Source organism: Adiantum capillus-veneris, chromosome 28, assembly GCF_014529385.1.
Source record: "Adiantum capillus-veneris isolate H3 chromosome 28, ASM1452938v2, whole genome shotgun sequence".
Classification (NCBI taxonomy): Eukaryota; Viridiplantae; Streptophyta; class Polypodiopsida; order Polypodiales; family Pteridaceae; genus Adiantum; species Adiantum capillus-veneris.
This window is the reverse complement of record NC_140958.1, coordinates 43091786-43116296: the sequence shown is the minus strand read 5'-3', so window position 1 is coordinate 43116296 and position 24511 is coordinate 43091786. Positions and strand designations below refer to the sequence as shown.

Genomic DNA, 24511 nt, shown 5'->3' with positions numbered 1-24511 from the left:
AGAATGATCGGAAGCCTGTCAATGCATGAACGTGCAACCCAAGGTGGCCAGGTGGCTAAGCTGTGTAAAACTCCAGGTAGGCTAGATGTAGCAATCTGCATCCTAAACTCCTCCGAAACAAGGAAAGCGAGACCAAACAATGTGCACTGTTGAAGCTACCAAAAGTTGCAGCAGTCAACCGGGAGACCGCACGGACCACCACGAGATGGTGTCCTGTCAGTAGATAGGGTAATCCAAGATGAGGGTAAAGCCAGACTCTAACAATCTACGCTATGAAGGGCATCTAAGAAGAGGGGTAGTCTGACCAAGCTGTTTGTACCGTGATCATCCTGTAGAAGTAGGAAAGCCAAACCGAGCAGTCTGCGCTGTGGAGATCCTCTAAGAAGAGGAAAGGCCAGACCAATTTTTTGTAAATGTGACTTCAAAGTATAATTCACATTGTATAAATAATAGTGCCTTCATGTGAGTTGCTAGTGAATAGTAACATCTCTATAAATTTACTCTTCGAATAGAAGTGAGCCTTGTGTGCCACATGTGAAAGAGAGGTGCAGAAGGCTGTATAGAGTTTCATTTGACTTTTGAATCAGTAACTAGTCTTGCTTGGTGGGCCTTGCTATGTAACATCTATAGAAGACAGTAGCGTATATGGAAATTGACAATTAACATCTGAAAGAAGAAGGAGCATGAGTAGTTTGCCAATGCTGGAACCGTGTGAAAAGCATATGTAGATTTGAGAAATGGTACGTTTTTTTCTTTGTGACGAGAATATGGCGCTTGGTTTTTTTTTTAGTTTAAATGGGAGGACCCAAAAATGATTTAAATATGGAACAATAGAGATTGATATGAGTTTTTTAACAATGAATGAGTAATACTACTTGATGGCAATCTTGCGAATGTTTTTTTGTGCATAATAATTGAGGAAAAAGAGAGGAAAAGGAAGTTGTGTTAGCAGACTGAAAAAATCAGATTTCATTGGGACGTGCACGACAATGGCAAGGATAATTTAGATCTTTCTTTTTTGTTTCAAGAACATGTATTTCTTGCATTGAGGGGGATGAGCTCGTAGAATATTATATCCAAATGAACTTGTACTACTATGTGTATTGATGAATGTTTTTTCTAATGTACGTGCTACATGTAAATTCTTGGAGACGGAAAGTATTTCAAAAATGAAGTTTCTTCGAATGGTTGGTAGCGATTAACGTCGGATCGCATTTTTGAAGGTGGTTGTCGAATGTGCTCTGCCTTTCGTCTTTCAAAATTGTTTGTGACACCTGTGTACTTTCGTCCGTTTTGGCGGCATGTGATGGAGTAGACTGTGTATTCAATGTCCGTTGTTTTTTGCTCGGTTGATTGTCGTGGTCGAGAAGCAGAACTTAAGGCTTGTTGTCCTGTTCTGCACAACAAAAGCAAGAAAGAAAGAAACAGGATTAATGTAAGATTGCATGCTGAAGCTTGAGAATATTAGACTATATAATCGAGCGGAGTATTTCTTGATTTTTTTTTTTTAATGGTGGTGTCACCTGTGGGTGGGTTTTCGATGATGATGAAAGTATATGAATAGTCACTTCCAAAGCGTGCTTTGTAAACATCCTTGTTGTGTTGCCACGTCAGCTTTTGTTCTGTAATTGATGGTGGCTCGTCGTTGCACTGTCTCTTGAAGCTTGCAAAGATCTCACTTGCGTCATTGTTCGTTGTATCTAAGAGGTCCTCGAGCGCGACATCGTAGCCATAGTGCAACATCTCAAGAATGTAGGGCTTTATTGGTGTCTTCAATTGAAGCAGACGATTACCATCCTCGACTGTCTGAGATCCTCGGGCACGTCAATCTCTATAGATAGTTTGCAAATGATCTCTTTCATTAGACCTAGAAAAAAAAGGAGTATTAGAAGGGAGCAACAAATTTGTTTTCCTCGTTAAAAAGCATGTTTTTTTAATGTTTAAAGCAATGAGAAGAAGGGAAAAAAGAGAAAATTGCATGTGTGTAGAGCTAACCTGTTGCTCTTTTAATACCCATGCTCTTGTGTTGTTCGACCTGCTTTACGGATCTGTCTATTAACAATCGCAGTTCAGCATAGTTTGCAAAACCGTCGACGTAAGTGTCCGGCCGGCAACCTGCCAGGTTAAGCAGATGCATTTGTCTCTCTGTTGGATACTGACGTGGTTCGATTTGGGGTTTTTTCTTTGAGGCAATGTTTTGCTTGAAAAGGGTAACAAGTCTCTGCAAGGTTATACAAATGCGATCAGTATTTTGTGTGCATTGCAGGATCATAATGTGATATGGTTTATAGAGCAGTATACCTTTGAATTGCTCATTTTATCCTCTTCGTTATTTATGTTGCCTGCAATGGTGACATGGTTAGAGTTCATACTGGGAAAACCAATAGTAGAATTGTCAGGCAAGTTAATGACAATTTCGAAAGATCAAAATGGAAGAACTCTTGAGACATCAGTTATATGTTTATAGATTATTTTTTGCACAGATGCTGGAAAACAAAGGTATATGGAAATTTTATGAACTATTAGAGTACATGATTTACTAGCCAGCAAAACATTTATAATGAGTTGCGTGTATAACATGGAGTGGAACAGGGCGAAATATATCAGGAGTCGGGAGATTGAGAGTTCGGAGATTGCGACGATCTGTGATTCGCGATAAAATGATGTATGCAAGCCCCGGTGCAAATGCATCTCTGAAGATAAGAACTTTGGTAGAAATTGTTGCACCCTGTGCCTTGCGTCCAGTCATGGCGTATGCAAGTGTCAAGGGGAATGTGGATTTGTGAAACCATGTGCCATTGACTGCAGTTCGTTTATGCTTTGTTCGACGAAGTGTCATCTTTTTACCGGTGCACTGAATGAGAACAACGATACATATAAGTTGACCTTCGTTGTTATGCGTTATGGCGTCAACAGTACATGTTGCACCATTTGTTGCACCGATTGTTAAGTCGATGTTTTCAGTGATCATGCAACGAGCCCCAATTGCGATCGAGTCCAGATCGTTGAACTTAGGGTCTAGGAGCCATTGCTGAAGTACATTTATGTTACCTGCATTCGTCTTAAGGTCAACTTTTGTAATGTCAATTTGATTGTACAACTTATTCAAGGCAAGGTTGTTGTAGTGTTGGACGTCTGATCTATGAGTGCAAATTATTGTAGTGGAGTCGTTGATGTAGTCATGAACATGTGATTCATGTATAATGCATGCTCCCAAGGTACAGTTGATCTCATCACGAATAATGGTCAAGAATTGGAGGAGTTCAGGGTCCGTTGCATGTCGTACGGAGCATGACATCTTGTAGAAAGTTGCATGCAGCCAGTGCACCGAGCTTGTGATATGTCATGCTTCACAAAGGTCCCGTGCGTGTTTACAAACTGGGGGCAACTGTGCAAGGTCACCAAGCAAGAGAATACATGTGTTGTTGAAGGGATCTGTCAATGTGCCGCTTCTTACATTGACAATCTGTCTTATGATAAGGTCAAAAGTGGTCCGTCTTAACATAGACAGCTCGTCTATGATTATAATATCTGCTTCTTTTATATCCAAATATCGTTCGTCGGTTTCATGAATAGAGAGAGGGTACTGTTGATTTCTTGTTGGTATCTTGAATTGATAATGGACTGTAGATGCAATACTGCTTAGTCTTGTTGCTGCAGCTCCGGTCGATGCAGCAAGTATGACGCTCATGTTTCGTCTGACATACTCATATGTCAAATATCTGATAAGATGTGTTTTTCCGCTCCCCTGTGTCCCCGTGACGACATGCAAGCCATTCTTGGCATTCAACAATTTGTTGTATATATTTGACTGTTCCGTTGTGAGTTCTGAGTCATTGACAGCAGCGAACTCCTTCAATATGGCTAGCGACTTCAGTCGATGGTGGTCCATGCCTGGGTCATTATCTGTTGAAGATGTAATTGTTTCATTTGCTCTTCGCAATGCAATTTTTTGAAGTATCATATGGACAAGCTGATCAATTTGTTCATTGACTAGCATGTTTCTTTGTGTGTACTCTGTAATGTACATCTCCAAGTCCTCATTGCTTTGGATCAAATCCCTTGCCTGACACTCTACGAAGTAAGAGCCCATTGTATTATCAACTGATAGAAGCTCTGTCTCTCTTCGGAAGTATACATGACGTAGCAAGATGTTGTAGAAGAAGGCTTCTGTGTGGTGTCCTGGATGGTATTCGGTGAACCTAACCAATCTTTTCTGATATTTAATGGCATTGCCATAGTTGTCCATCAAAGGTGTAGATTGTGCACTTTGCCGACGTTTTTCGATAATGTGGTTTTTGTGGTACTCAAAGAATGTCAAGGTTTCAAGGGTGGTTGGTCTAGCACAATACAAATCAACAAGGTGCATCACAACATTGTGTGATTTGGACATGATATGTTGTCTGAGTTTTGGAGGCGATGAATCTATGTAGAATACAGCGTCGCTTTTTGTTATGATTGGAATCTGTAAGCAGTTCAATGCAGCTTCTGTGGCAGAAATTGGCTTAGTCAAAAGAGCAGCAGCTATCAGTTGCAGTTTAATCTTATCGAGGCCTTCCAAACCCAATTTGGTGGCCGCTTCTGCAGATATGTTCAATGGTCCAATATCTTCAGTCTTCATTGTGTACTTGAGTAGATAATACGACAAAGATGAATTTGTGACACGTTGGATATTCCGATCATCGTGAGTTGGTCGACAGTACATCCACTTAAAGGAATGGGAATTTAGAGATGGACACGGATTTGGCTGAATGTCGTATGGAAATCCGTACTTGCATTTGCCGTTGTGGCTGTGGACGTGACATGCATCGCGACATACATGCATTTGTTTCTTAAGGACGAGCTCACGAAGTGTGCTTGCATGTATTTCATCAGTAAGTGAAATAGGAATATGAGAAGAAATCTCTGATGCTGTTTGCTCGATGTCGTTCTCATCCACCCATAGGATGACATGGGCATGAAGGGATCCTCTGTTTTGGATCTCATACAGTACAAGGTGGTGATGAATTCGGCCCAGGATCTGGGTTCCTTGTAAGATATAGAGATTCATGAACTGTTTTAATCGATTGTGAAAGAGCAATACACATTCAACTGGACAATCTTTCCAAGAGAACTCAACGTTGAATGTCCGAGCTATCATCTCGATTGTACGGATCTCATTCCATTTTGTGGCGGTCACTTCATCAGCTGTGAAAGTAATGAATATGTTTGGCAAACCCCATGCGTCAACCATGGTGATCAAATCCTTTAACGAACGTCTATGCCAGGATGGACTGCCAGCAATTGTCGCTGGGAGATTGAAGGGAAATATGTTCCTTATGGCTTCCTCGTCGTTTGCATTCTTGTGTGCTCTTTTGTACTTGTCGATATCTCTCTGCAGAATGGTGGTTGTTGTACTGCTCGCGATCAAAATTGCCTGTTTCAGCTGGTACATCAGCAGGAGGTATGGCTTGTACAATGTATACATAGAGAATAGGGTGTGAATTCTCATTCGAATGTAGTCACTGAATCGAATCTGCCCATTGTACTGGCCATGTCCATAAGGAAAGAAGAACGGAAAAAGAGCTGACTCTATTGTGATGTCTTTGAAATCTGATATCCGGCTTGGCAAGCCATTGTACATGAAGGAAGCAACATGATTGAGAAGCATATCTCCGTTACGGAGCTGTATGGAACCAAACTCATGCGTGTCGTATGTAGTATATGCGTGTCGTTCTGATGGCTCAGCCAATGTTTCCAAAATCGAGAAGCTGTTTTCATTCTGGGCTTGCTCCATCAAGTCGAAGGGTTGTACCTCTGAATGACGACGGATTATTTCTCCTAGAACCTCTTCAGACAATATGCACAACCCTATTCTTTTGTGTGGTCGTTCGGCCATGCACTTATATCTCTGCAATATGGGATTGTTCTTGATATTGAAAGCTAGGACATCTGAAATGCCTGAAGAGGATAGCTCATGACTTGTAGAGTGTAGACTAGCAGCACTCGACCAAGATATTAGTGGGTTATCTAGCAATGACCTCCGCTCTAGTGTTCCTCGTGCTATTGCATGTGTAGTTTTTGTCAAACTGATTGATACATCTATAATGCTAAGCAATTGTGTGTGTATTTGTCGAGCAGAGAGAATACGCTCTGTGTAGTCAGGTGCATGAATGGCAATATATCTTTGATGGGATTTAGTTGTTTTACAAGTACACGTTGTCCATGAGTATTTGACTTCTGCGTGTTCCAAAGCGCTCAACAATAATACTGAAGTGAGTGCAGCAGGACTGTCTGTTTCATTTGTCTCACGGCCTCGTTTGTCGTTGTACGTGAGGTTTGTCACCGCGGAAGAAGGACATAGTTCTAGATTGTGAGCGAGGATGTCACATTGCATGATCCAATCTTTATATAATGGAGTAATTTCAAACCATGACCTAGCATATGGACGGTGAGCTGCTTGCAACTTGGCTGCAGTTCGTTTCCTGGCATCATGATGCTTGGACTGTAACCTTGCAAGCCTTGGGAACTTCATATTGATACCTAGTATGGGAGAAATGAGGACAAATATAGTATGGCATCAATTGTTTAGGTGAAAAGTAAAGATGCAAAAACTTGGATTTATGATTGTAATATACTACATGTGTTTACTAGTCAAAGAGTTGTATGTATAATTAATATATATAGATGTTGGTCGACATCGATTGTATACTTATGAAAGCACTATGCAAGTAAAGGAAACTGAAGGAACCAAGATACAAAATTCTAAAACAAGCAAATCGATGAAGCATCAATGATTGCAATTTAAAATGAAGTGCTTCACTGACCTGAAATGTGGTACAAATGTTTTCGGATTGTCCAAGCTACACGCCGATATTTGGCTCGAGCTACAGAAAAGGAATGTGAATAGTTAAACATTTCATCTTGTAGTGAAGTGCCATAAATTGAAGATATTAAGTAAACAGTGCACGGCATACAGAAGTGCCATACAAAAGTATGGTGGAGAGTTGGCACTGTGGTCTCTCCAAAAGTCATAAGAAACGGAAGCCGTGCCCTGCCCCGTAGCGTTTATGTGTTGCGCCAAGCAAACGCATAGTCATGGGGAGTCGAATGGAAATAACGAACCTTGCAGTGTAGCCCAGCTAGAGTAACGTTTGTGCTGCAATCCAAATGTCCAGTGTTGTGAGTATATGTTCTCTCTGCAGGACACAAAATACGCATTAGCATAATACAGGGCATGCAAGGAAATGTAACATGTCAGATTTCATTCAATGGTCATTTGGCATAATCTCGAATCGAGTCAACAGTAGTAGACACGGGCATGAATCTCTCTCTCACACACACATGGCATCGGTTTGATCTAGTTCTATTGAAATAGAAGACATCAGATTTGAATTGATGATCAATTGGCAAATTCCTATGTATCCTCTCTGACTAGAAAAGGTCTGTTCTACTGCTATTGAAACAGATGATATCAGATTTCAAATGATGGTCATTTGGCATAATCTAGAATCGAGTCAGTAGTAACAGACACGGGCATGACTCTCTCTCTCTCTCTCTCTCTCTCTCTCTCTCTCTCTCTCTCTCGGCATCGGTCTGTCTAGTCCTACTGAAATAAAAGATTTCACATTTGAATCGATGTTTAATTGGCACATTCCTATCTGTCTCTCGTGCACTCGGCCGCCAACTCCCACCTCTTCTTCACCTCGACAGGCATAATCTCTCTCTCATGGCGACAGGCATGTGCTGAACAAGGACAGCGTCAAGAAGCTCTGTGCTGTTTTCATCAAATGTGAAGTAAATGTCCTTCTCCATAAGCTATCACCCATGGTTAGATCTTGAAGACCTATTGCCTAACGCAAGCTGCTGGTGGTGGATTTGCCCATAATCAGGTTGCTAATAATGGTCAGGTTTGATGTTGTAGTTGCAAGCACTGCGTGCTTTAGCTTTTGTTTTGGACAGTTTGAAAGTTGGAGCTTTGGAGCCCCGCTTTTACGGTAGCAACAGTTGTGGGTGCTGGTACGAGCCCGGCCCATCCTCGCTGTCACCCACAACCCCTACCCTCACTGTTGTCGGTCTATGTGCGCCCAACATAGGCAAGCTATTGAGGGTGTCGTGCATGACCTCTGACGCCTGCACATGTGATGTTGGGTGTTGCTCTATGGCATGATTGACTCTTTTCAGCACCTCTTGCTTGCCACGATTCTAATGACCTGCTGGCGATGGCGTTAAGAGGGGCGGCTATTGTCGGCTTTGTTATGGCAGAGATGGGTCAAGCTGCCTCTGCCAAAAATGGTAATGCCAGGATCTAATCCCATGGCGTATCCCAAGTGCCTCGACATACATAATCTCTCTCTCTCTCTCTCTCTCTCTCTCTCTGTGTGTGTGTGTCATGGCGAACTTTTTAATGAGCATAATCTCTCTCTCTCTCTCTCTCTCTCTCTCTCTCTCTCTCTCTCATGGCGAACTTGCGCACCTGAAGCACTGTTGCTGACGACGTGGCTGATGCGGAATTGAAGCTGGCGAACTTGTGCACCTGAAGCACTGTTGCTGACGACTTGGCTGCTGCGGAATTGAAGTTGCTTGTCAGCGCTATTCAGCAAAGCTCCGAACTTTTGCAGCGCTACTCAGCAAAGCTCCGAAGTCGCTATGGCGAGCCAGCAATTTGGGCCTGAGCGGAATTGAGAAAAGCAGTGGCCGACGCAGAGCTTTATTCTTCGATTGCTGGCCGACGTGTAGCTTTTCATGGCAGCGTTTTTTTTAAAGGGAGTTTTTTTTTAATGAGCTTTTTTATTTAATGCCACGTGGAGCCTTGTGCATCCAGAAACTGGAAAGAGCACCTTTGGCTCACCAAGTAAACATGATTTTTTTCTTTTTTTTTCTTTTTTTGTTTCCAGGTATTCAAGGGAGAAGAAGGAAAAGAAAGAGGATGGGACCACTATAGAGCCTGAGGTTGATCCTGAGCGGGATCAACGGACTGTTTTTGCGTTCCAGGTTCACTCGACAGCTCATCCTTCTTACATTTGTTTATAATCATGAGAAGAGTTTTAAAAGCAATCTGGCGTTTGTGCTTACAAATGGTCATTGCGATTTCTTTGTCTAGATCTCTCTGAAGGCAGATGAACGAGACGTGTATGATTTCTTCTCCAAAGCAGGAAAGGTAAGTTTTATTTTTGGTATTAAGTATTAGTGAGTTACGTCAATCAGGATGATTGACAGTGAACTATTGGACACAGGTTCGTGATGTGAGGCTTATTATGGATCGGAATCTGAGACGTTCAAAGGGAGTGGGGTACTTCTCTCTATCCATATAGCTTCTCTCTGGTTTCTTTTGAGTGAATTATTAAAATGTTGACAGTTTTTGGTAGATGCTCATTTTAGTTTTTAGCTTATATTAGGAGTTACAAATCTGCTGTTTGTGTTGTTTCTTTGAGTTTGAAATGTGGGAAATAAGTCGTCATGCTTTGTTATTCTTGTTTTGAATGGTTTGAAGTTCCTCGTCGTGGCTGAGTCTGCCCTTGATTTCCGGAGTGATGACAGAAACTCAGTACGCTGAACTTTGCGTTGATGTATGCTCATGTGTGCGTGCGTGTGGTGTGTGTTGTGTGTTGTGTTGGGAGCATATGTTAGTACCTAGTTCTACACCCACTATTGGGCACTGATGACGTAAGTGGGGATGTTGTAGTACTAATACTATGCATGATGAAGTTAATGGCTATATTGTCTTATGGGTGACTACTATGAGTCTATAGCTGCACTTTCCTTCATAGGTGAATTTGGGCTCTTCCTAGATTCATCTAGGTATATATAAATGTTGTTTTGTTTTTATCTATTTCTTGTTTTGAAACAAATAAGGTATTTAGCGATTTATTTTTTCTGCTTTATCTGTTTTTGTGCGTCTTGAATTCGTATGTTGTGCAATAAGTATTTAAACTCTTGGACTAGCTAATTTATGCTAAGTTTTATTCTCATTGGCAGTCCTCTGTAAAATCATCACTTGCTATTTGAATGGGTGCCTGAATGCTTATCCTGAATTGGATATAACCTGTCCTTGTGCACAGTTCGGATGTGAAATTTGCCGCTCATCAATGATGATATGATTTCTCTTTTGGATGTAAATTTTGCCTGTGCAAAATTAAAAACTAATACTGCCCACTAAACAGAAGGAATAGTGAATACGGAGATGTAGTCGTTCAAGAACTTTGAAGCCATAAGATGCAGGTTGTGTAATGGCTACTTTTAGGTGCTAAATGTGAGTGGTCACATATGATTTATATGCCTTGTATGAGATTAGGTTTCCTTTGGGGTGGTGAACTTGCAACTGTTTACAAGATTCAAATCTTCTGTTTCTGGGAACTTATGGATAAAACTCAATCAATGTTTTCGATGTGTGCACAGATATGTCGAATTCTATGATGCTATGTCAGTTCCAATGGCAATTGCAATGACGGGTCAGCTTCTTCTTGGTCAACCAGTCATGGTGAAACCGTCAGAGGCAGAAAAGAACTTGGTTCAGTCAACAGCTACGACAGGAGCAGGTGCAATGGGACCTTACACTGGTGGTGCCAGGCGCCTCTATGTTGGCAATCTACACTACAACATAACAGATATTCAGTTGAGACAGGTCCTATGTCTGTTCATCTGTGTAATGCTTTTGAATGCATTTTCATAGCTCAAGCATAGACCTTTATTGATTACTTGGGGATGGTTGATGATGGAGTCTTTTCTATTGTTAAATTGGGATTGTTGTCTTTTCTTTTATGAAGCATCACCTGCCCTCCTCTCCTGTATGTTGTGTAGATGATTGTTATTTTGCAATGTTCTGCAGGGATTCAGGGATTTTATATGTTTTGAGATGAAAAGGTGGAGCTCATATTCAACAAAGTCATTTTCGTTCTAATCTTCGGAAAACCATTTCTTTGAGCAAATTTAGGGGGGGTGATACTAAGAACGAGGGTGAAAATTTTAATAACTATCCAGCTGCAAGGAGGAAAGTGACCTGAGTCTTTTTCATGTAAAGTAACACTAGAGTATCTTACAGGTGTTTGAACCATTTGGTACTGTGGAGTTTGTCCAGCTTCCAACAGAGCCTGAAACTGGGCAGAGTAAAGGCTATGCGTTTATACAGGTAACCTGTAAGCATCGATTCCTGAAAGGGAATGGAGCAACCTTTTCGGGGTTTGAAGATTGATATGGGAGGATTGTCTATTTTCAGATTTTTATTCCATTTTATTGCAGTTTGCAAGGCTTGAAGATGCTCGAAGTGCGCAAACATCGCTTAATGGGAATTTACATCTTGCTGGTCGAGTTATTAAGGTGGTGCGTTGTGTAGATTCCTGCATTCATCGTCTGTTGCTTGGTCTGAGCGTGAATAACTTTGACTGCAGGTGTTAGCGGTGACTGAACAAATGAACATGCAAGAGCCTGGACTGGTATCTGGGGAGCTGGATGATGATGAAGGTGGTGGTTTGGTAAGGAACTTGGCCTTGACGATGCTTATAGCCAGCTGTTAATGTTACACTTTTGTATTTTTGGCAGACTCTAACAGCTCAGTCCAGAACTCTTCTTATGCAAAAGTTAGATCGAAGTGGAACATCCACCAGGTCTGTGTTCTTTCTTTGCAAATGTGGTGGAGCTGCGTGAGCCTCAGTGATGTTAGTCACACTAACGCAAATTTTGATGTATCTTTCAGTGTTACTCCGTCACATTCAGCACAGTTTGGCAATCTACCATCATCTACAAATATAGCCATGAATACTCCAACCTCACATGTAGGTTCAAGTCTTTTGCCAGGGGTGATTGGCCTCTCAAACACAGGGCTGGCTGCTTCTGCGGCTGCAGCATCGATTGGAAGCCCTACAGAGTGCATTTTGCTGAAGAACATGTTTGATCCTGCAACAGAGGCACGCATTCTCGACTACTGTTTGCGTCTTATCTTAATGACCATCATAATTCTCACTTTCTGTACTTTCTGCATATTGGACTTGCTGTAAATACGTCGCTAGCATGTTACTTATCCTTGCTAGTTTAAAGTTGAGTACTTGTTCCAAATTTTAGTGTAGTAAGCTTCTTTAACTTATTTTGCTTATGCCTTTTCTACAAGCATTTTTAAGTAAATTTTGGTTTCTTTCATCCAATTTCGTTTAGTGACATATAACATGATTTAGTTTTTCCTTTTTCTGTTTTCTTGTGTCCCTTGCTTTTGTATTTTTTGAGTGCTTTATCCTCTCTTGTAATTCGTAAGTTCATACTATTCTGACCTTATGAGGGTATACTTTAGACTTCCTGTAACTTCGCCTCTTATCAGAATCATGTCTCAACACCTAGACTGCTATGCTAATCTTGTTCCTTCCATTTATGTTTCCAACAGACGGATGCTGAGTTTGATCTCGACATTAAAGATGAAGTGATGCAAGAGTGTTCAAAGTTTGGTGCTGTGAAACACATTTATGTGGACAAGTAAGCTCTTGAAAAGTTCTTGTCGATATCTCATATCAAGATAGTCTTGACATCCTTGTCAACCACTCCAAGGCCTTCTAATCAAGAGCATATACTTTGGACAATTCCAGGGAATGTGGATGTCTAGCTGAAGAGTGCATCAGTGCCTTGACGACTATCAAGTTGCTGGACATGACATTGTTATTCAACTGGATATGTCATGCATGTGAATGATAGGCAGCACATTGCCTGTCTTGCAAGGTTAACCTTGTCAGGAAGTTTGGGCTTAGCTCAGTCCGTTTCTGGGTTGGAGCTGCTTTGTGTCCATCATAGTCCCCAGTTCTCGTGAAACAGCCTGCTAGTAGGTTTTTTGTTGTGAAATTCACCTGCTCTGCCCCCTTTATTAGTTCCCACATACATGGCTATAGACTGCTTGTAGGTTGGTGCTCCACACTTGGTAACTCTGAAATATTTCTAGATGATTAGTAGTCTTAGGAGTGGTCACACATCCAGAAATCTGTTTGCTTTATCGTCTTGATCGTTGGTTGCTTTTGGAAGGAATTGTGACTGGTATGTCTTTGCAGGATGAGCGCTGGGCATGTATATCTTCGATTTGATATGGTCAGTGCAGCTACAGGTGCACAACGTGCTCTGCATGCGCGCTGGTTCGCTGGGAAAATGATCACGGTCTCTTTTCTTGTAAGAGGGCCTTGTTTCAATGCTTAACTTAGGCAATCTTATGTCTGGATTTGTGTAAAAGACTTCCTGGAGTTTTACCAAATTGTGCATTTGTTTTTAACAGACAATTCGAGAGTACGAGCTCAAGTTTCCGGAGAGCGCTTGAATTAGGCAGAGTCAGGTACGCTCTTGTGCAAATCCTGTTTTAAAGCATCTTATGTGGCAGACCAGTCTTGGGAATTGCTTTATATGCTAAGTAAGTTAAAGAACGCAAGAAGTGCCAATTATTTAGAGGACATTTATGAGCATGTCCTCAAATTCCTTGCTCAGTGAATAAGAGTAATCCTTTTGTTTACAAGATGTGGTAACCTATTAAGTGGCCTCGTGTTTACCTTGAAAGATTTTGAGGCTTCTTTTCAAACGGAATGACAAATTCATGTACTCTACCAAACTTCCCTCAGAAAAACTTACCCTCAGACATTGGCTAATTAGTACGGGACGCCAACTCTTCTGATAGAAAATAAAATCAGACATTGGCTAATAGTACGGGACGCCAACTCTTCTGATAGAAGATAAAATCAAGTATACGATAGGAACTAGAGCTAAAATCTTTAAATTGTGTGCGTAAGGATACCTTGTGTATATATGTGAAGCAGCTTAGCAACCCCTTACAATACTCGTGTCTTCCATTGCAACTTTTGCCTCTGCTGTGGGGTCCTTCTGTTAAAGTGCAGCGGAAGGTGTGGTCATAGGGAACATAGGGGGGGGAGAGAGGAGAAGAGGAGAGAAAAACACTAGAGAAATAAGATGGAGAGTGAGTGGGCAAGTCAGCGAGGCAAACTTTGCATACAAGAGAGATCTACAAGACTTTGCAACTTGTCTGAATTGGGTTTCCCCCCCCCCCCCCCCCCCCCCCCCCCCCTCTTTTTAGGATCCTAAACAAACCGCCTGATCCAACAAAATACTTGACGATCCAATGAATCTGGAATATGAAGGGTCATCAAAAAAAGATCAGGGTGCTTACAACAAAGAGGCAACAAGGCAACACTGGATGGTATGTGGATAATCCCCAAGATGTCTAGGAGCAAGTAGATGGCATGCTGAGTACAGCCACAAAGAAGCCCCCACTCACTAGATCTAGACGTAAAACCAAAGAGATGACCTCCAAAACTCTGATACCCCCCTTAGGTCGTGCCACACAACAAGGCGAGGGATCTGGGGTCTCCAAGAGTGAAGAATTAAGACAAGTCCACCACTACATCACGCATATTCTCTCTATAGAATACCACAAGTTCGAGGATAGACGATCGCGTCTACTGGTGCCAACAAGTGTGCATAACTTCCATGAGTATCGGCTAGGCTCTAGAAGCCCGTGTCAGCCATACTGACAAGAACTCCACCGCCTGTACACCATGCTGTGTTGGCATGCCCTCAATAGCTATAGGTTATGGGAAAAAGTGTGAAGGAGGCAATCAAGCTCCGTTGGGACCGGATTGGTTGAGCAACATACTCTATAAACACGCTCACAATGCGAGAAGCCAACATAACTTAGATGTCCAATGACCAAGGGTCATGAAGTTGGACAATCCTCACCTCGCCCAATGCAACATCCTCAAAGAATTGGATACAACGTCTAGGCTCTACCTAGGAAGGAAGTCTGACTCCCTTAGCTTGCTGCAAATAGAATACATGAGGCCTATCCTCCTCCTAGTCTTTGAGTGCAAGATTGGAATCCCCCTTTGGAACTCTTACACAATCTGTGAACATTACTTGTGGATAGAAGTAATGGATAGTAAGGCTAACAGACTCAAGACCATCTGCATCAAGCTGGTTTGGGTAATGCTTCCGAACGGAACATTCTATCCCACAAGTAGAACAAAGAATGCGTAGTCTTTCCATTTTACTGGAGCCGAAGAATCAACGATCCTTTGTGAGTAGAAAACTTGCTTTTGTGTCCAGAGAAGCTTGCCCGCACACGAGATAGCAACCCCCTTTGGCTATAAAGCACAGGTTCTGAAGTAGTCGTAACACCTTCCGGCCAGTAGCATTAATCCAAGTGTTCCACTTCGGCATAGAAAACAAGATGATCCAACCTTCTAAACAAGAATAGAGGACCACCATCTAGGGAAATGTTAAAAACAAGGACTAGTTGACAAGCTTATGCCGGGTCCACACCCCATCACGGCCTCTAGTTAAGAGACACTACTTGTCACAAAGTGCCCCTCTGGTTTCAGTCGTATTAGAACGAAAGCTATTTGGTATTGCTTGCACTCGAAACTATCTAGTGTGGCTCGACTCCAGTTGTTTTGAAGTTCAAGTGTTATGGGCTTTCAAGTTCAGACGTGTGTTTGTTGTTGATTCATCGCCTCGCTATTGGCTTGTCAGCTACAATCTCTCACCAATGCCAGAAGTATCATCTTTTTGTGCATTTTGCTTTTGCTTTCCTTTCTTGGACGAAGGTCCAGCTTGGGGTCTTGCCCCTCGAGATTTGGACCTTTGTATTTGGTCCTCTTGATCCAACACCATGTGAACAAGCTCCTCCCATGTCAAATCATGGTCCTCCTTGAAGTAATCAAGGCTAGTGAGTCAAATGCGTCATCAAGATTATAGTCATATCTACCAAAGAGATTGGCTTCCAACGTAAAGTATCGCGTGTTGCATCTTTGCATCTTCTTAATATGATTCCTGCATGGACTTTGATTGTCGAGGATTCAAAGTCCGCGGCTGTACGTCTAGGTGAGCTCTCTTCATAGGTGTCATCCTATTGTAAACTTTTTCCAAGTAGTTGCGAATCTGCCGAGCAGTAGTCATCCTCCAAACATGTCCAAGTGCTTGCCGTGTACAATTGACAAGGATAAAAGACCGGATCCTTGCATTAGGCCGATTCCAAGCAGGTTGAGGCTCTACAAGCTTCTCCAACTCCTTGGAACAAAGAGACCCGTCTGTTAGAGCCTTCGGCCTCCCAATGTTGTCATGTACCATCAAGATAAGGTCGTAGGTCTCCAATTCCACCTCCATGAGAACCTTTGAGTCTTGTTAGTCGGTGACATTCAACTTTTGATCTTGGGGGTACATTGGGAACATTGGAATCTTTCTCTCAAGGAACTTTTGCAACTCCTCGCTGTGAGTGGACGTTTGCAAACGTTCCAAAGCATCGTCTGTTGTGTCTATGTAGACTTTCGGTGTCTCCATCACGAGAACTCTCCGCAACATTCTTCTTTGGTGCCATCATCAAGACACTCCAAGTCACAAAGCAATCCTCTGTAAACCAGGCTTCATGTCACAAACTGAAAGCCCTAAAGAATGGAGCCAACTTGCAGAAGTCGGCCGAGGGGCCTAAACCCTAAGTAACAGAAGAAGAAGTCCTACCAACTTATGGGGACCCCGTCCGATGGGGCCCCAAGTGACATAAAGGATTAAAATAAAGCAGGACCCCCCCACACACAGAAAGAATTAGGTAGCAGTTGGTGAGGTGGCAGTTGTGCAGAAATTCCGGAAATTGCGTTGACATGATGGCGTGGCAGACTGTACGGATTTCCGTGTTTTGCATTGATTGTTGTACGGAATTCCGTGATTTACGATGGCAGCTTTTTGGCATTCCTTTTGGACCAGAAGCTTTTGAGTTTGAAGGCTTTTCATCTAAACTACTTTTCATAGGCCAAGGGCCTTTAAATATGTGCTAAGGGCTCATTCTTTGACATGCTTCCTGGAGAAGGTGCAGAGTCTAGACTACCGGCTTGTACTATGTTGATGCAATATAAAGAAATACCGAAAGGGGCGCCAAAGTTTGGGGCCAATACTCTCTGGGGTGGAATTCGGCCACTCCTTGTCGCGTGTCATCTCTCTCTCTCTCTCTCTCTTAGCTCAGTTGTTATTGAAGTGCTAAAAGTCTGTTCAGTCTGTTCTTTTCTATTGGCACGTGGTGCCCGTCTTGTGACAGTGGTATCAGAGCATCAAGCGTAGGCTTTTCTGAAAGCATACCGATCCTACAAAAGAGCAGACAGAGCTATTGGAATTTTATCTGAGGTATCTTTGGCTTCCGACCTCGGACTTATTAGCCACTCCCATACTTCATTGCGCATCGGGTGCGCTCTCGTCTTCATTGCTCTTTCTTACAGGGCATAAGCCATAAAGAACCCAAGACTTGGAATTCATGGATTTAGCAAAATATTTGCAGTTTCTGCTCAACGAACTTCACGACATTCTTTCGTAGTATCCTCAACAGAATCTTCCGATGCTGCAAAGTTTTCAACAATTTTTTGGCAAACTTCTCAGTCGTCTTTTCCATTCGGGGGAGTCTTCAGGAATATGGTGCAGCCATGTGACCCTGATCTTATGCAACCGCCTTTGCCACCGCCTTTGCCCCACCTCCACCACCACCACCGCCACAAGGCTACAATGGTTGGAGCCTGTCACGAGGACGTGGCAGTTATTAACCATGTCACAGAGATGTGGCAACTGCTAACCTTGGTTGTTGGTTTCTTTCCAATGGGGTTTATTTTATTTGTTTTGAGACCCTCTTTTTGAAGTAGCAAATGGTCGGACATTGTATGGCCAATGTGAACGGTAGATTCACCCGCAGACGGGAAGTGGTCGGCACTGGAATTCGTATGGTAAGAGGATGTCTAGGCTCAGAGCAAGATCATATAGTCCCCCCGTCGCACTTAGCAAGTTGGTGGATACTAGGAAGGGAACTCAATTAAGGAGTAAAGTCAAGGTGGGACTACCAACAAAAAGTATCCGACAGTTGGGCCACATTGCACTTTTGGATGCGGTCCCAATGAGGATAGATGGTCAGAAGACCAGTGGGAGCCCAACGGAAGCATCTCCTAAAATTTAGGGAACTGCTATTTTGGGCTGTGAAATGTGTTCGCGTCATTACCTCCGGTATGACTAGGGGAACATTTTATAACTCTGCCGTGAAGTCAACTGACGTGTCGGTTGGGATATTTTTAAGCGGCGAACCCGAAACGGGAAAATGCTTGAAAATGCGCCAAGTGTCACATTTTCGTGAACTTTCCTCTTGCAGAAAAATGGGCGCTGATTTTTATGTTGGGAGAGGCCTCATTTCAGCTTTTGTCACAGGTTAAGAGCTATGGAGTGCTTCCTTTCCTTCTCATGTACAGTGTGGTGCTAGGAGTGATGCCCTGCACACTACACACTGCTCTCTCTCTCCCCTACGTGCAGTTATGTGATGCCCCACAAGAGGGCTCCTCATTTGATTGATGTACAGTTGTGTGGGTTCATGCTTTTATGCTGAGGCAAGAGCCTCCTTGAGCAGGAACGGGGGTAGCTAACTGCTGCTCCAAAGCAGGCACTGGTGAGGGTCATAACCTCACCGTACAGGTGCAAAATCAGCGCTGTGTATGCGCTGTAAATTCACTGTTTTTCAGCCATACGGACGCCAGGACCATTGGGAATCGTGCCCCACTGGCAGAGGCCAGTTAGGGGACTGTTTGGGGCTGAAAACAGGGCAAAAACCAGTAAATACAGCGTGCTGAATTTACTGTTTTTGGACAGGAATCAGAGGGTATACGCCAGTGCAAGCGAGTTCCAGCAGGGGAATTGGTTTCGCACAAGTTTTGGGGTTGTTATGCTGTCGAAGTTTGGCCAAATCAAATGGTATCTAGGGGGATACACGTGAAGGATTCCGAGGACCTTACCTTGTAATTTACCCTCCTAAAGAATAAAGAAATACCGAAAGGGGCGCCAATTTTGGGGCCTACAGGTTGTCGGCGTCTGCTCGGAGCATTCTAGCTTCCGAGCCGTGTGTTTATTCAAGTGTTAACTCCCGTCGCAGGTTCTCTTTGCAAAGTGCTCTGTGTGTGTGTTTAAAGTAAAGAATTTCGGGTGAAAGCCAACGCCTACTGCCCTACGGGCCGGTTTCATGGTTCCATTGCCGGGACATCGATCACTTTTTTCTCAAAGAGTGAGCCTGGATTGTTCAGGGTAAAGACACACAGTGCAAGAACACGGGGATTACACTATGGCCGACAAGGGGAAGGGAATTATGGAAGAGGGTTCCTCTCCAAAGGACAGGCAAGAGATTCCTATGGTTTTTGAGATTGGCGAGAGCTCACGGCCACGTCAGTTTGTACCTCCTGTCAACGTGAATGTCCCTCTAGTAGTACAGGGCTTTATGACAGGGCAACTTGAGGATGATGCGTTTAAGACTCAGTTAGTTGCCGCGGTGAATGTCTTTTCGCAGTTGGTGCAGAATCCGAGGTTTATTGAATTCTTGGAAGCGCCACCAGTGCAACATCAAAATAGGCAACCTACGCCGCGTATGGAGCTTGTTGAAGCTCAAGCCCAGGTACTTCATGAGGCGCAGGAGGAAAGGGAACACTCGCATGTTGCGGAGTCGGGGGCTCCAAAGCAGGTTCCTCCCGTGCTTGAACAGGTGGCTAGAACGCCTATTCCACAGGTTATGCTAGTTCAGCCCGCCACCTTTCAGAGCCAACATGCTGTCTTGAATGGACAGGGAGCTGGATACCAGGCTATGCACTCAGTTTTTCCACCACCCACGGTACATCCTGGGTATTTCGGGGGTGGATCAGTGTTCCAAAGTATGGCTGGTTATGCGTCTGGAAGTCAGCCGTACACGCTAGGAACAATGTTCGGGGGTATGCAAGGCATCATGCCAATCCCCATGTATGGTACTATCGGCATGCAGCAAGGTTTCCACGGCAACCAGGGCCAGTTTGGGGTGCCACAGGCTCATTTTGGCATGGCTGGTTTTTCTGGACAGCAGCCAGATATCGCACCTCTGACGCAAAATGTGAATGGCCAAGGCGTGCCGATCATGCCTAGTACAGTGCCCATGTTGCAGACCATTCCGTATGACAACTTGGGGGCACTAGAGAAGCGGAAGGCTTACAAAGAAGGTGGTGCAGCGGTAAAGTTCAGTACCTTCAGTGGTTTCGAGGACAAGACAAAGGCACTCACTTTCCTCCAGCAATTTGATACAGCTTATGCGGGAGGGAATTTTACAGAGGCCTCGAAGGTTAGGAAAGCTGCCACTTTCTTAAAGGACAATGCGCTTACATGGTGGACGACATTGTTAATGCAAGGACAGGCATCCGCCACTTGGGTTTACTTCAAGCAAATGTTTGCATCTGCTTGGCTATCAAATGAATTTGAAGCCGATGTCCTGACAGATTGGCACCAGCTTACGGCAGCTTCGTGCAAGAGCTTGCTGGAGTACAATAGGAGGTTTTGTAAAGCATTACACTCAGTGACCTCCTACAGATTTGTGCCACTGACAGAGCAGATAGAGAAGTATTGTTGTGGGCTGCCTAAAGGGCTTGGTGATTATTGTACAAAGAACAGAGTGGCTACCCTTACTCAGCTTATGGAAGTTGCGAACACTGGTCTTGCCCTGTTGAAAGGAGAGGACAGTGGATTTCCGAGCAGTGATAAAGGAGGGCAGCAAAAGAAAAATTCAGCGAAGAAGCCCTTTGTGAAAACGGCTCCTGATGCGTCACAGGGGTCAGAACAGGCCACCAAAGACAAGGATTCAGCTAGGACTTCTGGAGCGCAGGCAAAGAAACAGAAAAGGAAGCCTTTTGTGTGCAAGTCGCTCGAGGAAAAGAAGGTCCTATTGGCTGAGAACAAATGCTTTATATGCGAGCAGCCTGGTCATATTTCTATCAATTGTCCACAAAGGAAAAGGCCAGCTGACTCAGAGGATAAAGAAGACCAGAAAGGCAAGAAGCCTAAACCCACGGCAGGTTTAGTGCCAGACATGGTGGGTGACAGGCCCAGCGCAGATGCCAGTGAGTTATGCAGGGCATGGGGTAAAGTTAGGGATCAGACGGCACTCATCTTCTTTGATCCAGGTGCCAAAGCCAACTTTATCTCACCAGAGTTAGCTATGAAGCTGGGTATCAGAGCTGAAGAGATGGGGTACACAGCAGAGGCAGGGTTGGCATGTCCTGGCCACTCAGAGTGTGTTACTCCCATCATTGGAAAACTGCGTCTGCATATTCAGTCGTATGTGGACACTGAAGAGTTTTACATCATGCCGCTGGAAGGTTGTGACGCCTTGTTGGGGATCCCGTGGATGTTCCGAGTGCATGGAGTCCTGGATGCCTACAACAAAAAGATCACTGTACAGCATAGGGGCAAAACTCACATCTTGGATGTAAAGCTTAAAGGAGAGTCACTCCCTATTGTATCTGCTTCTGCTATCACTTCTGTAATAAAGAATCATCTTTTTGTGTACTTGATTTTTGCACGTGATATCTCAGATAGTGATCGGTCAAATTTATCTGTGTTAGATAAAGAAAGGTCAGCATTTTTGCAAAAGTTTAGTGACTGTTTTTTTGATTCATTACCGTTGCAATTGCCGCCAGAGAGACCTGAGGACCATCGGATAGATTTGGTGCTAGGGTGTAGCCCACCAAATAGACCTCCCTACAGGGTTAGTGCGGCGCAGCAGAAAGAGATTATGGGTCAGGTTGAGGAGTTATTAGAGAAGGGGCTGATTCAGCCTAGTTCTTCACCCTTTTGCTCCCCAGTGCTCCTAGTGCAGAAGAAGGATGGCTCATGGCTCATGTGTATTGATTACCGTGCGTTGAATAAGAATACCATCAAGAATAGGTTTCCTATTCCTCGCATTGATGATATTCTCGATCATTTAGAGGGTGCTGCAATTTTCAGCAAGATAGACCTTAAGAGTGGGTACCATCAGATTCGTATAAGCCCAGAGGATGTGCACAAGACTGCGTTTAGAACGACATTTGGTCTTTATGAGTTTCTAGTGATGCCGTTTGGGCTAACAAATGCTCCTGCCACGTTGAACAGAATGATGGACCGGATTCTCCGCTCGCATCAACAGTTTGTTGGAACATTCTTCGATGACATGATTGTGTATTGGAAGAATGAAGAGGAGCATAGGCGTCACTTGACCACTGTGTTCGAAGAGCTGCGCAATCACACGTTACTTGTCAATCCTAAGAAAAGTGAATTCTTCCTCGAAGAGATCCACTTTCTGGGCCACATAGTCTCAAAGGATGGTGTTAGAATGGATCCCGCAAAGGTCGAAGCTATCAAGACATGGCCAGACTTGAAGACTGTGCACGATGTCAGAAGCTTCTTGGGATTGTGTTCCTACTATAGAAGGTTTATCAGAAATTTTACAAAGATAGCATCGCCTCTTCACGCATTGCAAAAGAAAGAGGTCACTTTCAGATGGACCCAAAAAGAGATTTCAGCTTTTAGTCTCTTAAAGGAAAAGTTGACTTTAGATCCAGTTATTGATTTGCCAGATCTTAGGAAGTCATTTGTGGTCCAGTGTGACGCGTGTGGCAGTAGCATCGGAGCAGTGCTAATGCAAGATGGACGGGTAGTAGCCTATGAAAGCCGAATTTTGCAAGGGCCAGAGAGGACTATGCAAGTCTATGAGAAAGAGCTCTTGGCCGTGATTCATGCGCTTTCTAGCTGGAAGCACTACCTCTTAGGTGCTGATTTTGTTGTCCAAACAGATCATCAGACCTTGCGATACTTCTTGACACAGTCAAAGTCATCCGAAAAGCATATGCGATGGGCAAACGTTCTTTCCATGTTCCACTTCCAGATTATGCATGTGGAAGGCAAGAAGAATGTTGTGGCTGATGCGTTATCAATAAAGCCACAAATTTCAGCTGTGTCAATTCCTTATCATCATGAGTTAGATGACATGAAGGAACAGTATACTGCTGATGAAGATTTTGCAAGGATCTTTGAACAGTTACAACAGGGGCAACATCATGAGCACTACCTCCTCAGAGATGGTTTTATGATGATGCATGGCAGACTTTGTGTCACTAGGCCACTGCGACATAAGGTCATGGAAGAGAGTCATGTCCCACCGTATGCAGGGCATGGTGGCATTGATGCAACTGTTAAAGCGGTAGAGACGTTCTTCTATTGGCCTACCTTGAGGAGAGATGTGGATGCCTTTGTGCGAGCATGCATAGTTTGCCAAAAGGTCAAGTTTTGACAGGCAAAAGGCACCAGGGTTGTTACAACCACTGCCGATTCCGGATAAGCCATGGGAAAGCATTGCTATGGACTTTATCTTTGATCTTCCAAGAACGCCAACAGGGAATGATGGTATATGGACCATTATCTGCAGGTTCAGTAAGCAAGCCCATTTTATCCCTGTCTGGAAGAAGATAAAATCTGATCAGATGGCACGCTTGTTCATGTACAACGTGTTTAAGTACCATGGTATGCCACAATCGATTATCAGAGATCGTGATCCTCGCATGATCAGTTTGTTCTAGAGAGGATTGTTTGAGAACATGGGTACTACGCTCAAGTTCTCGTCTTCGTTTCATCCACAAACTGATGTACAGTCAGAAGAGGCCAATTCTACTGTCTTAGATCTGCTGAAATGCTATGTGTCAGATAATAAGGGAAAGTGGGAACAGTATTTGCCTATGCTTGAGTATGCGTACAATAATACGGTGTATTCATCTACTGGCAAAGCACCTTTTGAAATTGTTGAAGGCGGCAAAAAGGTTCCTCCCATTTTGTATATGAAGGACAAGATCTTTGGGGCAGATCGATATGTTGAGAACATGGATGAGATGTATAAGAAAATTAAAGTTGCCTTGGAGAAGACTCAGGCAAAACAGAAAAAGGCTGCTGATCGTCACCGTCGTGAATTGCTACTATCACCTGGTGATTGGGTTCTCTTAAGGTTCGAAAAGGCAAGGTTAAAGAAGATGAAGGGCAAGGAACGGCTGTTTCCTAAGCTCAGCATGCGTTACTATGGGCCTTTTCAAGTGCTTAACAAGATCAGCGACGTCGCTTACAGGCTGAAATTGCCTAATGCGTGGAAGATTCATAATGCGTTTCACGTGAGTCTTCTAAGACCCTTTGTGGGTGATGTGCCAGAAGATATGCCAGTTGAGGATCAGCCAGAAGTCGAGGAACTTGATGAGATCCTGGTACCTGAGCAAGTTTTGGCACATAAGGATTGAAAAGTTAAAGGACAAGTTGCAAGACGCTATTTGGTGAAGTTCAAGAACTATCCGCCTATGGATGCAAAATGGATGGAGGAGCATGAACTGTCAGAGTCACCAAATGTATTGCAGCTTTACCTTGAAGCCTTTGGGTTACAGCCTACTTATGCCCCAACCCAACGTGTGCAAAGGAGGGGTAATGATAGAGCTAGTACATCAAATGTACATATGAGTTCAGTGCCATAGATGGAAATGACAAAAGTATGAAGGCCTCATTAAGTCATTTGTATCTATGTATGTTACGACCTTTCTTGCGGATACATGCGATGATAAAAGAGTGTTAATAGCACAAGATCATCAATGGCGTGTATTTATGGTTTGCAATCGAGAACGTTTGGATTTCAAGAGGGGGGTATGTCACGAGGACGTGGCAGTTATTAACCATGTCACAGAGATGTGGCAAC

The 24511-nt window shown here is 43.5% G+C and overlaps 1 protein-coding gene across 5 annotated transcripts in view; it reads left to right on the top strand.

Moving 5' to 3' along the window:
- The window catches only part of LOC147420339 (uncharacterized), a 43406-nt gene that overhangs the window by 10781 nt on the left and 8114 nt on the right, over nucleotides 1-24511 (top strand). For 3 of the 5 annotated variants that reach the window (XR_015187066.1, XR_015187065.1, XM_086505202.1), the window contains exons 2-13: nucleotides 8877-8973; nucleotides 9083-9139; nucleotides 9216-9271; nucleotides 10378-10603; nucleotides 11021-11107; nucleotides 11218-11295; nucleotides 11367-11450; nucleotides 11518-11582; nucleotides 11672-11882; nucleotides 12350-12438; nucleotides 13002-13116; nucleotides 13220-13276. Coding sequence is in view for 2 of the 5 variants with exons in the window: in XM_086505202.1 (XP_086361328.1) it covers nucleotides 8877-8973; nucleotides 9083-9139; nucleotides 9216-9271; nucleotides 10378-10603; nucleotides 11021-11107; nucleotides 11218-11295; nucleotides 11367-11450; nucleotides 11518-11582; nucleotides 11672-11882; nucleotides 12350-12438; nucleotides 13002-13116; nucleotides 13220-13261 (1207 nt within the window). In the remaining 3 variants the exon portion in view is untranslated. Of the gene's footprint in view, nucleotides 1-8876; nucleotides 8974-9082; nucleotides 9140-9215; nucleotides 9272-10377; nucleotides 10604-11020; nucleotides 11108-11217; nucleotides 11296-11366; nucleotides 11451-11517; nucleotides 11583-11671; nucleotides 11883-12349; nucleotides 12439-12548; nucleotides 12779-13001; nucleotides 13117-13219; nucleotides 13277-24511 lie in introns of those variants that run through there. The other 2 variants (XR_015187067.1, XM_086505203.1) reach the window with 2 other exon arrangements.